Source organism: Belonocnema kinseyi, chromosome 8 (assembly GCF_010883055.1).
Source record: "Belonocnema kinseyi isolate 2016_QV_RU_SX_M_011 chromosome 8, B_treatae_v1, whole genome shotgun sequence".
Lineage (NCBI taxonomy): Eukaryota > Metazoa > Arthropoda > Insecta > Hymenoptera > Cynipidae > Belonocnema > Belonocnema kinseyi.
In genome coordinates this window covers 113095371-113110356 of record NC_046664.1, presented here as the reverse complement: position 1 = coordinate 113110356, position 14986 = coordinate 113095371, and the positions used below count along the sequence as shown (strand labels likewise).

The window sequence follows — 14986 nt, the reverse complement described above, 5'->3', positions numbered from 1 at the left end:
GAAATTTTCTTTCGGAAACCTTGGCGGACCGAAGGAACCGAATGGAGCCTCTACAAAGTACCCTTAAAGACACCATTGGGTCCCCATTCGGTTCCTTTTTTAAAAACTCGAAAATACAGCAAAATCAACTTTTAAATGGTTGAAATTCGGATTCTGCGTTAACATTCCCTATAGAAGGTCACGGAACAATCGCAATAGTTTTTTTTTGTAACGGTAAAAAGTTCAAAAAAATATAAGACGTATAACGCCTGTAGACTACTACACTTCAAACGCATCGCCTGTAAGTAGCAGTCAACAGGCGTTTATAGGGAATTTCAACGTAGAATCTATAGGGAATTTTAACGTGGAATCCGAATCTCAACAATTTAAAAGTTGATTTGGCTGTTTTTTCGAGTTTTTTAAAAAGGACCCGAATAAGGATCCAATGGGGTCTTTACGGTCTTTACAAATTTTTAATAAAATAGCTCATTTTTTAAGCAAAGAAATGAATTTCTGATATAAATGATGAATTTTCAATAAAAAGATTAATTTTAAATAAAGAAGTTTATTTTTCAACAAAGCAAATTTATTTATAACATGAAAGATGATTTTTTATTAAAAATGATGAATATTTAACTGGAATACTTGAATTACCAACCGGAAAGAAGAATGTTTAAACAATGAGATTAACTTTCAAAGAAAAAAATAATTTTCTAACAAAACAAGTAGGTTGTAGATTTTAAAAAGTCGATTTTTTTAACAAAAAGTCGGTTTTTTAAAAACGAAATACGTGAATTTTGAACTAAATAAATTAGTTTTCGATTAAAAAAGACAAATCGACGTGCCCAAATGCAGGGTGCCATCTCGGTAGGACGAAATAAAAAGGTGCCATCTCGGATGGCGAAACATGGTAGCTTAAGAATCCCATATAAATAGTATTGGAAACACCAACGCCCTTTGAAGTAGGGAACCCTTTTTTTGGTTCTGCCGAGATGGAACCTTGTCATTGGGACACGTCGAAATATACATCCAACTTGTTAAATTTTGAAAAAGGAATGTCAATTTCCCACCCAAAATGGAACGGTTAAATTTTCAGTTAAAAAAAAATGAAATTAAGTTCAATAAAAATTAATCTTTTAAGTTAGAAATAAATTTGTTTGGTTGAAAAATAAACTTCATCAAAATTAATGTTTTTATTGAAGATTTATAATTTATATTAAACATTCATTTCTTTTCGTAAGAATGAGCTATTTTATTGAAAATTTGTTTCTTTTTTTGTAGAAAATAATTTTTTTATTCTTAAAATGGAAATACTATTCCAGCTGATTATTCCATAATTTTAGTAAAAAATTTATTTGCTTGGCTAAACTTTCTTTTTTTTTACTGAAAATGTAATAATTCAATTTTTGGTTTAAAAATTAGCTTTTTTTTATTTCAAAATTCGTCGAATTCGTTGAAAGTGTAACTATTTCATTTGAAGATTCATTATTTTAGTTAAAAACTATTTTTTATTTCAAATTTAACGATTTTAGTTGAGGATTTATCATTTTAGTTGAAAATTCATTAGTTTGGTTGCAAGTTAATGTATTTTTTTGAAAAATCTTCTTTGTAGAATAGTAATACTTTGGTTTAAAGATTCGACAATTTGGCTGAAAAATTGCTTCTTTCAATTGAAAATTCAACTGTTTCGTTTAAAATTCACGCATATAAAAAAAAAATATTTTTTTGTAGGACATGATGATTTTCTTTGAAAGTTAATCGCCTTGTTTAAAAATTTTCTTCTTGGTTAAAATTTTCAAGTATTCCAGTTAAATATTTTTTAATAATTAATAATTAATTTTTCAATAAAGCCGTGTTATCGATTGAGATGTCGGCTCATATATTTTCTTCTTTCTTCCAAAATTTCGATATACTAACTTATTTATTTTAAGAAAAAAAAGGCGGACAAAATTAACATTACAAGGTCAAATTTTGATTGCGTCACAGACTACCATTTACCCTTAAGGTTGCGCTCGAGCTTTTCGGCAAAGGCATCGTCCGCAAGTGGGTTTGTGTTCGTTTTGCCTTGTATTTTTTACTTTCCGTGACTAGTAAAACATCACAAGTCCATTTTCTAATAGAAATTGTTTAAAAAATCAATTTTAATTGCAAAATATGAAAAAGCACATTATTTTTACCCAAATAGCGTTTCTAAATAATTCACAATTTTATTTAATATTATAGTTATTCAGGCAAACAGTTTTTCTCGATTTTCTCAGTTCGAGTGAGATTGGACTTGTGTATCTTTTTAATCTTTATAGCAGTATTTTTTTACTTATGTCAATTTAAAAAGTAAATCTCAAGCTAGAGCAGCTAGAAGTTTATCTGAATTTCCTCTTCTAAGAAAATATGGCTGTGATACTTAAGTTTCTAGCTGTGTTACCTAAATATATATTTATATATTTACTTAGAAGACGAAATCCAGCGTAACGTTTAGCAGAGACACCTGAACCATTCTTTTCAATGCGAATATAGTAATTTCAACCATTTGAATAAAAATTTATTAACTTCAGGCAACGGTCAATTATAACCAATTCGTGTTACTAAACTCTCAGTGTTAACATTTGCAAAATTTTTTCAGTTTAAATAATTTTTAAAAATTGATTGCTTTTGAATAGTAAATTTTTGTTATTATTATTTAATCAAATTGATTGTGCCAGATTTATTCACTAAAACAATTATATAATTCATTTTTGACGAATGTTTTTCGTAAGGTAATTCAATCTTACAATTGACGTGAGTTTTTTCAATAATATTTTCTCTTGGGCGAATAGATAAATTCGTTTACTTCGCACTGCGACGCTTCGAAGAGGACGTAGCTGGATGTTACGCTCTGAGTGAAGATTTTGATAAGACTGAGCTTCTGCGAATAGAGGTAAAATTCACATGTGGATGTCGACCTTCTAAATGAATGGGCATACATTATACGTGCGGACGTGAAACGATAATGAATTTACTTGCAGGCGATTGAACTGGAGGAACAAAGAAAACCAAGCAATTTTTTTAAATGTTTGGCATAAGAGTATTCTAAACGAAGAGTCGGTTCACCGAAAATATTTGTACGAAATTTCGGTGATCCTAGTCTAGCATTAAAAATATCAACATTATTCTTTGAAAGACACACTAACGTGGCTATATATGTATCATTCATCTACCACTTTTCGGTAAAAGGATGCCAAGGTATTTTTTAAGTATATTTAAAAAACATTATTTTATTCTGCATGGTTATTCAAGTACAATCAAATTGTAACTAAAGAAACGGAATAATAATTCTGTATTTACATTCAAATACTATTTTGACTGAAATCTTATTGAAATTTAGGGCAGCGTTCCAAAGACATATTTATGTTGCGAACGTGCTGAGAAAGGAATCTTGTTTGCATCAGTCTAAAGTATCACGTAGAAACCATTACATGTCGTTGAAAGGATATTTTTCTTTAACTTCTGAATCTGACAAAAAACATACCGCAATTTTTTTTGCCTGACGAAATGCAGAAAAATTTCCTAGGTATTAATTATAATCTAATTGTAGGAAGCTAAGAACAGTTTTATATTCAACAATTGTCTGTGAAGGTTTGTAGGCTTTAAACAAGAGAAAAGTAACATTTCTAATAAATTGAAAATATTATGCATTTTGTGCGCCTGAGAAGGAGCAAACAACCGTAGGTGTACTCATGTTGAACGAAATAGTGATTGACTTATTACTCAAAGAAACAGCGGGAGATTCCAAAGTGTTATTTTTTCGACGATACTGTAAAAGTGTAAAGTGTAAACAGCATAAAACCAGGATTAAGCCCAGGATTTAGATTAAGTACCTGTCATCCGTCACTCAACCTTCCTATTGTAACTATCCATTGTTAGAGAATTAGAGTCGGTTGAGAAAAATTAAAATTATTAAAATCTTAATGAATTTAATATTAATATGCTGCACTAGGTAAATTACTATACATAACGACGAGACGATTAAAAATAGACAGAACGAAATCAGTTAATCCGTTCAATTTCTGTTTAGAGTTTTCGTAATTTTAATTCTTTAATAGTTCTTCTCAGATTCTACTGCAAAAAACGCTAAAGATTACACTTAAAGGGTATGCAATCCGCAGCCTTTTCTTCAATAATTTCTTTTCCAGAATTGCAACTGAAAACTCTTCAATCATGGACATTTATAATTTTTTTCTTTTTTTTCTTGAAACTTTGTTTAAAATACAACTGCTTGCTTCACAATAAATGTGCTATTGCTCAGGATTGATGCACTATAAGTGATAAGATGCACTAACAGTTTCACATTCAGCAAAATAGTTGAATATTCAACCAAAAATATAATATGTTGACCAAGAAGAATAATTTATTTTATCAGTCAATTTTTCAAATAAATATTTTAAGTTTCTGTACTAAAAAAGATAAATTTTCAACCATAAAAGAGTTAGTTAAATTTTTTTGAACAAGATTAATTTTCGTCCAAAAAATACGAATGTTCAACACAATATATAATTTAAAAAAATTCAATGCATAAATTTTGATTTTAATTTGACAATGAATGAAGGAAAACTTGTCAAATATCCGGGGTTTTGCGAGATCTTCAGATCAACAAAATGTCGCAAAATCAAACCTTTTGTTCAGAAAATCATTATTTTCACGACAAATATTATTTCTGCGAAAAAGAGAAATTATCGGATAGCAGGCGACAGCATTTTAGGGGGTTTCTCCATTTCGCGATTAGTTTCGCAAAATTTAGGGTCGCCATCATCAATCCGTGGCCCTTCGAAAACTTGGTATCTGTCGAGAATTCTTCTATGATGTCAAAATTGTCTAAATTTTGTAAACACACACACATATATAATTATGTATATATCTATTTTGTTTTGAAAATGCATTATAATATTTAAGAATCTTTGAAATACTATAAAATGTTTGCATGAAAACATTGAACTTTTGGATTTTCCATTATTTTGTATGCTGTCAAAATTTGAATTTTTGATTTATCAAAAAAATTCATAAAGTTGTTATGATAATCTTCTAGGGCATTTAGAAATCAATCTTTTTCTTCTCTTGCCATTTTTTGATATCGGCCGTTATTTGGCTTAAAAGGTTCATTTTCGCGTGTTTTTTGGAATTTTGTAAATGCTATAACTCTAATAATTTTTTTATTTTATGAAAAAAGTCCTAAGAATGAATTGCTCGACTTTTTCAGTACTATGAATAACCGTACAGAGAATTCTTTAATTTAAAAAAAAGTGGTCTCAAAAATATTGAAAATGCGCTCACTTTATGAATTTTTATTAAAAATGACTGGCAAACGAACTTGACCTTTAGTTTAGGACACTAAAAGAGATTTTATTAGAGTCCAATCTAATAGGATGATTTTTTCAAAAGTTATCGTGCTGACAGACAGACAGGCATAAATACATACAGACAGACATTTTCGTAAAAACCCTGCAAAAAACGTCTTATTGAAAAGTATTTAGAAGTATTAGAGGTTTTAATGCGTCTGCATTCTGCTTTCTGATACGGAGAAAAGATTTAAAAAGTATTGGTTCACATTAAAAATCACCCCGCTGAATGCGAGATGTTAGTGTCGGAGCAGTGTGGATGCTTCGCATTCAAAAGTATTGGATCGTATTAAGATCAGCAGTTTCGAATACGAACTGGTACTGAAAATTAGGAACGAATTTTTTGCATTAAAAAGTATTGGATCGCATTCAGTACGGGAGCAACGAAGGCGGCTTCGTACAGAGAATTAGGTATCAATGCTTCGTATTTAAAAGGATTCGGAAGTATAGGTCTATTCAACTTTATAATAAGTACAAGTATAAATAGAAATATTTTTTAATTATACATATTTATTGAATGTAACCTGAAAAGATAAGCTAAATTAAATCTCTGCCAATTCTCAGGATTACACAGAAAATTAGTCTTACTTCTATGATGGGCTTGTTTTTATTTTTACCTTAAATTAAGCTGATGTCTAAACTTTAACAATAATTATTTCTTAAAAAGAGCCATTAAGGGTCTTTAGTTTAAGAAAATATAATTATGGCTAACCCTTAGTATTTTGTACTAAAAACAAGCCCCGCTTGGGCTTCGATCTGGGACAGCAAGATTGGGGCTCTAAATAAGAAGGCAATAAGGCTCGCTTTAGCCCTCCCCATGGCGGACCGAAGAAACCGAAAGGAGCCTCTACAAAGTACCCTTAAAACACCCTTGGGTCGCCAGTCGGTTCCTTTTTAAAAACCTCAAAAAAACAGAAAGATCGACTTTTGAACTGTTGAAATTTGGATTCTACGTGAAACTTTCTATTAGAAACTTACGGAGTAATCGCAATATTTTTTGCAGCATTAAAAATTAAAGAAACTGCCATTAACTTCTGCTGAAGGTGACTTCAGGCGCATCCATAATAGCTCAAGTAGTATGTTGCGCGCGAAGTTTAAAAATAAAATTCTCTCTCACTTGCATCGCAGCGTTGTTGTCTGATGTTTCCACTGCATGGCTCTAGCATCCAGACAAAATTGTTTAAGTTACTGACGGAACGCTTATTAACTGCTACTAAAAGAAGATGCACTTAAAGGCGCCTTCGGTCCATGTAAAAGACAGGTATTTTATTATTTTAAGTTTTTAACGCTGCAAGAATAAGTATTTCGATTACTCCGTGAGTTTCTAATGCAAATTTTAACCTAGAATCCGTATTTCAACAATTTAAAAGTTGATTTTGCTGTTTTTTTGAGTGTTTTAAAAAGGAACCGAATGGGGTTTTTACGGGTACTTTTTAGAGGCTCCATTTGGTTCATTCGGTCCGCCAGGGTCATGGTCTATCTTTTAAACCTCTGAACATCTATAGCTTATTTCAAGGAAATGCGATGTCACAGCAGCTGAGCAAGCCGAGCGAAACGCGTCGTATAGGCATCGCACCTATCTGTTTCTTAATTGTTTGAGTAGAGACTCTGTTCACCGAGTAAATAACTAATTAGATCACGAAATAACCTAGGGACGCGCATCTTTACGTATTTGGGCGGAGATACTATCAAAGAAGAACTTGCCTCGACGGAAGTGTCCAATATTGGAGCAGGCACAACATTTTTATTAATTTCAGGGAGCGTGCGTGTCAAATTGCCAATAGAGGCTTCCATAGTTGCGCACAATGGACCTAATTAAACCACGACAACAAAGACTGCTCTCATCAGATCACTTGATAATTATAAAAATGCGTCCGTGACTGATGATATATACCGGGAGAGCCCCATGCAAAATGATCGAATAAAAATCCAACTCTAACCAAAAATGCCTTCGACATATTGGGCAGTATAAGCCTGTGACAACATTTCGCCACAGAAATGAGTTTTTTTTATAATAAGCTCAGTGGCTCAGTTGGTTAGAGACTCGGACTTCTCCTCAGAGGTCCGGGGTTCGATCCCTGAGCCGGTACCTCTAGAAATTTTTCAATGTACCTTTACTGAGGTTCTGGTGGTTCAGAACCCACCTTAAGCTGTAGGTCCCCCCATCGTGTACTTGACTGCAACCCAGTCCGTCAATGATGGGGTAAAAACCAGGCTCTGTCCAATATGTCTGGGCAGACTGCTCTCATGTTGGGCAGTATAAGCCTGTGACAACATTTCAACACAGAAATGTTTAAAAAAAAATATATAATATATAAAAAAAAAGTTTCTTTTATTTCAAAGAAACTGTTTTTGGGCGTAATTTTATTTATAATGCAGGATTTATTCAGGTCATATTTAGCACTTCTTTTAAATTTATAAAGTGACTTGATGTAAGCCCACAGTCTGGCTACAGGATACTTTTAAGATTATTCAGTGGCTTGATGTTAGCCTATCGTCTAGCTAACAACTAGTTTCTAAACCATGCAGTGGCTTGATTTTAGCCCATAATATCGCTACCGACTACTTTCAAGACTACATTGGGTCTAACTTGTAGTTCTATAAGTAGTTCGCTTTGAAGATTTCAAGCTATGATAGTTTTTAGCGGAGCTGGTCTTCTTTATGTTACACCTTGAAACAAGCCGACTTTTGGTTTCGAATCAAGACTTTTTTTCTGTGTATGCATGCTTTTGTACTAGTTCGGTGAATTATTAAGAAACATATTGAAATCATGTTAAACTTTGGCATGTACAACATTCTGTTTTTAATACTTAAATTTTGGTAATCACAATGCAATATTATAAATATTATACGAAGACTTTCACCTCGCAACACCGCTTTATCACCTCAAAAACAATAATACGTATGAATTAATTAATATTTTAATTAATATTGAAACACTTAAAGAGAAATTCGGACTAGGAAAGACCTAGAGGTAAGAGTGAAGATTTTGACGTAAAAATAAAATGAAAATGATAATATGTACTTGCTCGCAAAAAGAAACACGTTGCACAGAACATAGAGTTCGTTTTTCTTTAGGAAGTATTTGTTCTCCAGTGCGTAACTCTGCTGCTTAAACAGTGGGATATTAGAAGCAGGAACTGTCGCATATTGTTTCGCAACTCGTTTATACACATATAAAAACATTGTTTTTACTTAACTTTTCACTCATCTACACTTTTTATGCAGAATACTCCTCCAAAATTGGAGCGCACTTCACGGACGGGCGAAATAACAAAGCAACCGACCGGCATGCTAAATGATGAAGAAAGCGGAACCGGAATTTTAAATTACTTTTAAACTAAGCCTATGACAAACGTCACTTCCGAAATCCATACGTATCATTAGTTTATACATTGCAGAGTGCGGATTTATAAATTTTTAGGCGATTACAATTTAAATTCATCACAGAAAATCGTCGATCCTCCAGTATGCGCCGAAATCGGTGTTCAATAGAGTTGCAACAAATTTGAATCACACAGGTTCATTCGGAGAATCTAGAGGAAAAGCAGCATTTAGACACTATTTTTTCTCATCCAGTACAAGGTGAAGTGTCGTCTACAAACTGTAAGTCACCTGTCAAGATCATTTTGTCGGTCGTTACTGGAGTGAAACAGATGTAATAAGCAGGTAAGTTATAATAATAATTACATAACTTTTTATTTCCTCTCATTTACCAGCGACTAAATAGTCTTGGAATAAAAATAGTACTTGGCGTGATGTAATATCCAAATGTTAGGTTAGTCAAAACCTACTATATGACATTCAAACCACCAAAGCCGGGATGTACCAACTAAATCGTGACCGTCTGCATCGAAATTGATGCCTGGTCGTTCGAACAAATTTCCACTAGATTTTCTGCGGAAGTTTAAAGGTATCTTAGATATCTAATCTTGCAGTGGCTAGTGCTAGACATGAAAGATAAGGTAAATACAACTGTATAATAAAAACAGAAATTTGTTTTTCGCGATGAGTAGGGATGTAAATTTGCATGAAACTTTAGCCTGATGAAAAGTTTCATGAAACATTGGGTGTTTCGTGAAGCATTGCAATGTTTCAAATATAGCGGTGGGAACATTCAAACTGATAAGATAAAAGCCTATTAGGTATCTTCACTTCAATAAACAGCTAACTTCACTTTGTAGATTTCTGAGGGGAAAATAAGGGACCAAATGTATGGGATTCAGTTTATTTGTGCCCTATTTTGCTAACATCTTCGTAAAATGTAATTTTTTCTATATAAGTCTAGTTAAAAAATAGTTTTTATTTTTGAATTACTATTTAATGAAATAATAAAATAATAATGATGATTAATTACAAATATATTACAGAAATAAAGTTTTAATCCATTTTTCCCCCTCAGCTCTTAACAAAGTGAAGTTAGCTGATGGTTGAAGTGAAAATACCTTATTGAGGCTTTCATATCCCAACTTTTTCCAGCCGGCTGATTTGATGTATTTTTGCGGTTTGTACTGTGGACCAATTATATCAATGTTGGCACCCTGAGCTTCTGCTCTTGCGTTAGGGCTGACCGTTCATTGGACGCACTTGGCGCACGATTCAAAATTACATTAAAAAACAATTCTTGTAACTTAAGTAAATAATTATTAAAATATCCACAAGGATATATTTAAATTGTGTAACTTTGATTTCAGGCAAAAAAATACAACACATATATTATATTAATAATAGTTTATTTTCAGTGAATTCCAAAGACCAAATTATATTTTACAAAACATTCAATTCAAAAAGAAATTTCTTGGAAAAGTGATTGAAAATAATTATTTAGAAGTTTTTAATATTTTGTATGTATTTTTCTCGGAATTCATATAATTATATAACTTATAAATACATAAATTATCACGACTGCATTGTAGTTATGCTTTCTTTTGTTTTTTTTACTTCAAGCGCCGTTTTGTCACGTCTCAATCGAAAGGAACAATCTGAAATTTTGTTTTAGAATTATTCAAATATTATCACTATTATATTCTGCAATTAGCTTCTATATATCAAGCTGCTGAAATATCATATGATATTTAAAAAAATGCATCTATTAACAAATATTTTGAGAAATATTAGTCAGTCTTTCAAATTCAATAAAAATAAACTGTTATTCATCAAATATATGTGTTATAAATTTTTTTCTTGTCTGAAATCAAAAGTTACACCAATTTGTATACATTATTGTGTATATTTTAATAATTATTTATTTAAATTACAAGAATTGTTTTTCAATGTAATTTTGAATCGCGCTTCAAAGGGTAGACAACCAGCGCTCAGCCCTAACGCACGCATGAATGAAAATTATTATTATTTTATTATTGCATCAAATAGTCCCTAAAAAATAAAAACAATTTTTCAATTGCACTTATACAGAAAAATTACTTTCTACGAAGATATTAGAAAAATATAGCATAAATTAACTGATTCCCATGCATTTGGTCAATTTTTATCCCCTCAGTATTCAACGAAGTGAAGTGAGCTAGTGATTGGAGTGAAAATACCTTATTGTATATGTAGACGGTCATGACTTTTTCTATACATCCCGGCTTTAGTTTAAATGTCGACGGGCATGACAAACCTAACTTTTGGAAGTGACTGGTATGCCCTATTAAATGAAAGAAATTTCGAGATTAGGTAAATATTGTTTCAATTGGTTTCCTTATTAACGATTATTTAGGCTAATATCGCAAAGCGAATAGTTGCTTTGATAGGTATTCAGGTGGCTGACAGCGGGGTTCAGAACTCCACAACTCTGCATGAGCCAAAATTCAGTCCCCAAATGATACTTTCCCCTAGATGCCCACATGTGCACCTACGTTCAGAGGAATACATTTGAGACTTGAAAACCCTCTCAAATGATCATTGGGAGCTCAATGAAATTTGGGCTGCAACAAATTTAACACCAGCGTTTTTCTGTGATCATTCAAAAGTTCCAAATAAATAAAAAATTGTAAATGTCTGACGGTAGAAATTTTATTTGTCATGCGTAACTCTAGTAACTTATTGATAAAAAAACAAACTGAAAGTTTTAAAAATAAATAACTTTAATTATGCTTAATCGTGTGCATGCTCTTACTTAATCGCATTGAATAGCATTCAAGTTAATCAGAACTCTCGCATTCAAAAGTTTTCAACTTGCTATAATCTTCCTCTCATTCATTTGCACTCAATATCATTGAAATGAATGCGAACGCTCGCATTAAAAAGTTTTCAGTTTACTTCAAACTTTCTTCTCATTCAATCGCATTCCGTAGCATTCAAATGAAAGGGAAATTTCGCATTAATGATGATTAACTTGTCTTCGGTTTGCTTCGGATTGAATAATACGTTAATGAATGCGAAATCCCGCATTGGGCAGAATTCTTTTACTTCAAATTTTGGTTTCGCATTTATTCGCATTCATAACTTAGAGGCTATATGCAAATTGTCGCATTTGAAAGTTTTGTATTATCTTCCAATCCGAGGTTGTTGAAAAGCGGATTTCACGAGAACATTTCGTGAACACGAAACAAAGCTTTTAAATCTGACGTTTTTTGCAGGGAACCTATTTTTCGGATTCAGGGGGTCTCAAAACGTGGACATTTGACAAAAAGAGGGGGGGGGGGAGGTTGTTAAATTGTACACATTTCTAATACCTTCTCTATTAGTTCTATGGGATGCAGGTAATGCAATAAGATGCAAAATTTAATTCAGAGAGATTATTCCTTTTATTCAGAGGTCTATACTCCTTGAGAGCTATTGAAGAACTAACCAGCGACTAGCCTAGAGAGACGCATTCAAACTTCAAAGTAAAAACATTCTTTCTTTCAGTCACAAGATTATTAGTTTCTTAATTTACGTTTCGTATATAGTTTTTATAAACACTCTGTTGAAGACCTCACGCATTCTCGTTTCTAGACACGTACATATAATCATAACATTTTATTCTGAATAGGTTCTTATATTACTAGATTATTTTTGCTCATATTCCAACACTCCCACTCAAAAATAATCAATTATCTCTAATGTCTGAATTTTGTTCCATTTATTTAATTCGGGGAATATAGACATATCTTATGCCTATTGGGATAAGTCCCATACTTATTGAAACCTAATCCGATTGACGGTGATTTAATACAGTTTTATAAAAGAGATGATATAAAATATTTAGGAATTATGAAAGCTTTGAGTTACAATTCTTCTAGACCTATTTGTTTCCGGATTTTCAAAAACTGCACTGCTTGTAGCGGCTTTGTAAAGGCATCCGCTAGTTGTTCACCTGTTGGAATATATTTCAAGGTTATTAGTTTTTGTTCAACCTTTTCTCTAGTAAAGTGATATTTTACATCGATATATTTGGATCGTTTATGATCTGTAGGATTGTTAACTATTGCGATACACCCATTATTATCTTCACGAATAACTATGGGAGTTATAATCTCTACATTAATACTTCTCAAAGAAATTTTAACCAGCACGCTTCTTTTACGCCTTCATACAGTGCCACGATTTTATCGGCTTTTTTTCCTTCAGGTATTTGCATATAAATTTCCTCTTCTAATGGGCCATTTAGAAAAGCTGTTTTCACATCCATTTGGTGAATTAGCAAATTGTTTTGATTAGCAAAAGCTAAAAGAAATCGAAACGTAGTGATTCGCGCTACTGGTTCAAACGTTTCATTGTAATCAGAGAGATAATGTTCACTAAAACCTTTGGCTACCAGCCTCGCTTTATATTTAGTTGGGTTTCCATCAATGTCATTTTTAATCACAAATACCCACTTACAACCTACAACGTTTTTGTGGGTCGGGCAAGTCACTATATTCCAAGTATTATTTTCTACAAGGGAAGCAATTTCATCTTTCATTGCTTTCTCCCACTCAGACTTATCATCTCGATCTTTTATTTCATCGTAAGTTTTGGGAATTTCAGAAACAACTGACTGTGCACTTATTTGATAACAATGCTCTTCATTATAAGATATTTTAGGCATGTTTTTAATACGTGCACTTCGTCGCACCCAACTTTCTTTTGGGTTTTCTTGAGATTTTATTTCGTCTGTAAACGACGTTTTATCAACTCCATCTGTTTTGATATAAGATTTGTTGATTTTACTGTCTTTCTCTTTATTTGTTTCTAAATTTTGATCAATTTCTAGTTTTTGTCTTTTAATGACACTAGAATTTTCAAAATTATCGATCTCAATGTTTTGTCTTTTAACACTTGAATTTTCTATTTCAATTCCTTCAATTTTTACAGGAGGGCGCGAAATTTTGAAATTTATTTCACCGAAAATTACATCGCGAGAAATAATAAAATTATTTGTCTCTGTATTCAGTATTTTCTAACTATTTACCTCATATCCTACAAGTATCCCCTTAAATGAACGTCTGTCAAACTTGCCTTTTTTGTTTTTATTGAGAACATAAACAGTACTCCCGAAAACCTTTAAGTGATCGAGTCTAGCCTTTTTATTGTGCCATAATTCATAAGGAGTCTTGCTTACTGAAAGGGCTTTAGTTGGTGAAAGGTTAAGTAAATAAGCTGCAGTTAAAATTGCTTCCCCCCACAGTTCTTTGCCTAATTCTGCCCCATTTCTCATAGCACGCGCCTTCTCAGTTAATGACTTATTCATGCGTTCTGCTATCGAATTTTGTTGAGGTGTGTACGGTACTGTCAAGTGATACTGAATTCCTTTTTCTTTACAAAAAGACTTAAATTCATTAGATAGATACTCTGTCCCATTATCACAATATAAGTGCGCTAATTTTAAATTAAAATGTACTTCACTTTTGACAACAAAATCTTTAAACATTGTGAAAGCATTGGATTTATGACTAAGTAAGTAAACAACAGTGTAATGGGTAAATTCGTCTATAAACGTCACAAAGTATTTTTTCTCTTCCAGTGTGACAGGTGTGATTGGCCCACACACATCTGAATGAATGATGAATAAGGACCTTGTTACATGTGATCTATTTCTTTCTTTTGAATAGCTAAGGCGCGCTTGTTTACCATAAATGCAAGCTTCACAGATTTCATTCGTGGAAATTATAGTTTCTAATTTTTTGTTATCTATATACATATTATTTCTTTTAATTTCTAAGAATTTTGACTTGTCCATATGACCTAAACGTTCGTGCCAAAGTTTATATGTGTTTATATTTACAATTGTGTTTCTACACATTTTATCTTGTACATTTAAATCAAAGTTTATCAAATTGTTCATTGACTTACCCGTTACGATGATTTTGTTATCTTTTTCAATGGTTGATATCTCATTTTCATGAAAAATAACTCTCATACCAGCCTGCTGAATTCGTCGCACTGACAGTAAATTGTAAGGGACCTCGGGGGCGTAAAGCACGTTCTCCAGGATTCAGGAAATTCCTTGATCTGTAGTCACAAATATGGTTCCTCTTTTTGTCGCCAGTATTGACTCGTTCTTCTTCGCGACAGTAATCTTCACTGGTACTGATAAATCAGTTATATCTGAAAAGGCATCCTGTCGATTAATTAGATGGTCGGTTGCTCCTGAGTCAAGTATGAATGTCAACTTATCTCTTCTATTAAATGAATTCTTTGATGACAGTCCGACTCCACCCATGAATGCAAAG

General features: G+C 32.3%; 1 protein-coding gene across 1 annotated transcript in view; it reads right to left on the bottom strand.

Moving 5' to 3' along the window:
• The window catches only part of LOC117178659 (cytochrome P450 4C1-like), a 166991-nt gene that overhangs the window by 151624 nt on the left and 381 nt on the right, over positions 1-14986 (bottom strand). The window contains exons 2-3 of the mRNA XM_033370083.1: positions 13773-14082; positions 13155-13454 (exon numbers count right to left, since the gene is read on the bottom strand). Coding sequence (XP_033225974.1) covers positions 13155-13454; positions 13773-14082 — 610 coding nt within the window. The remainder of the gene's footprint in view (positions 1-13154; positions 13455-13772; positions 14083-14986) is intronic.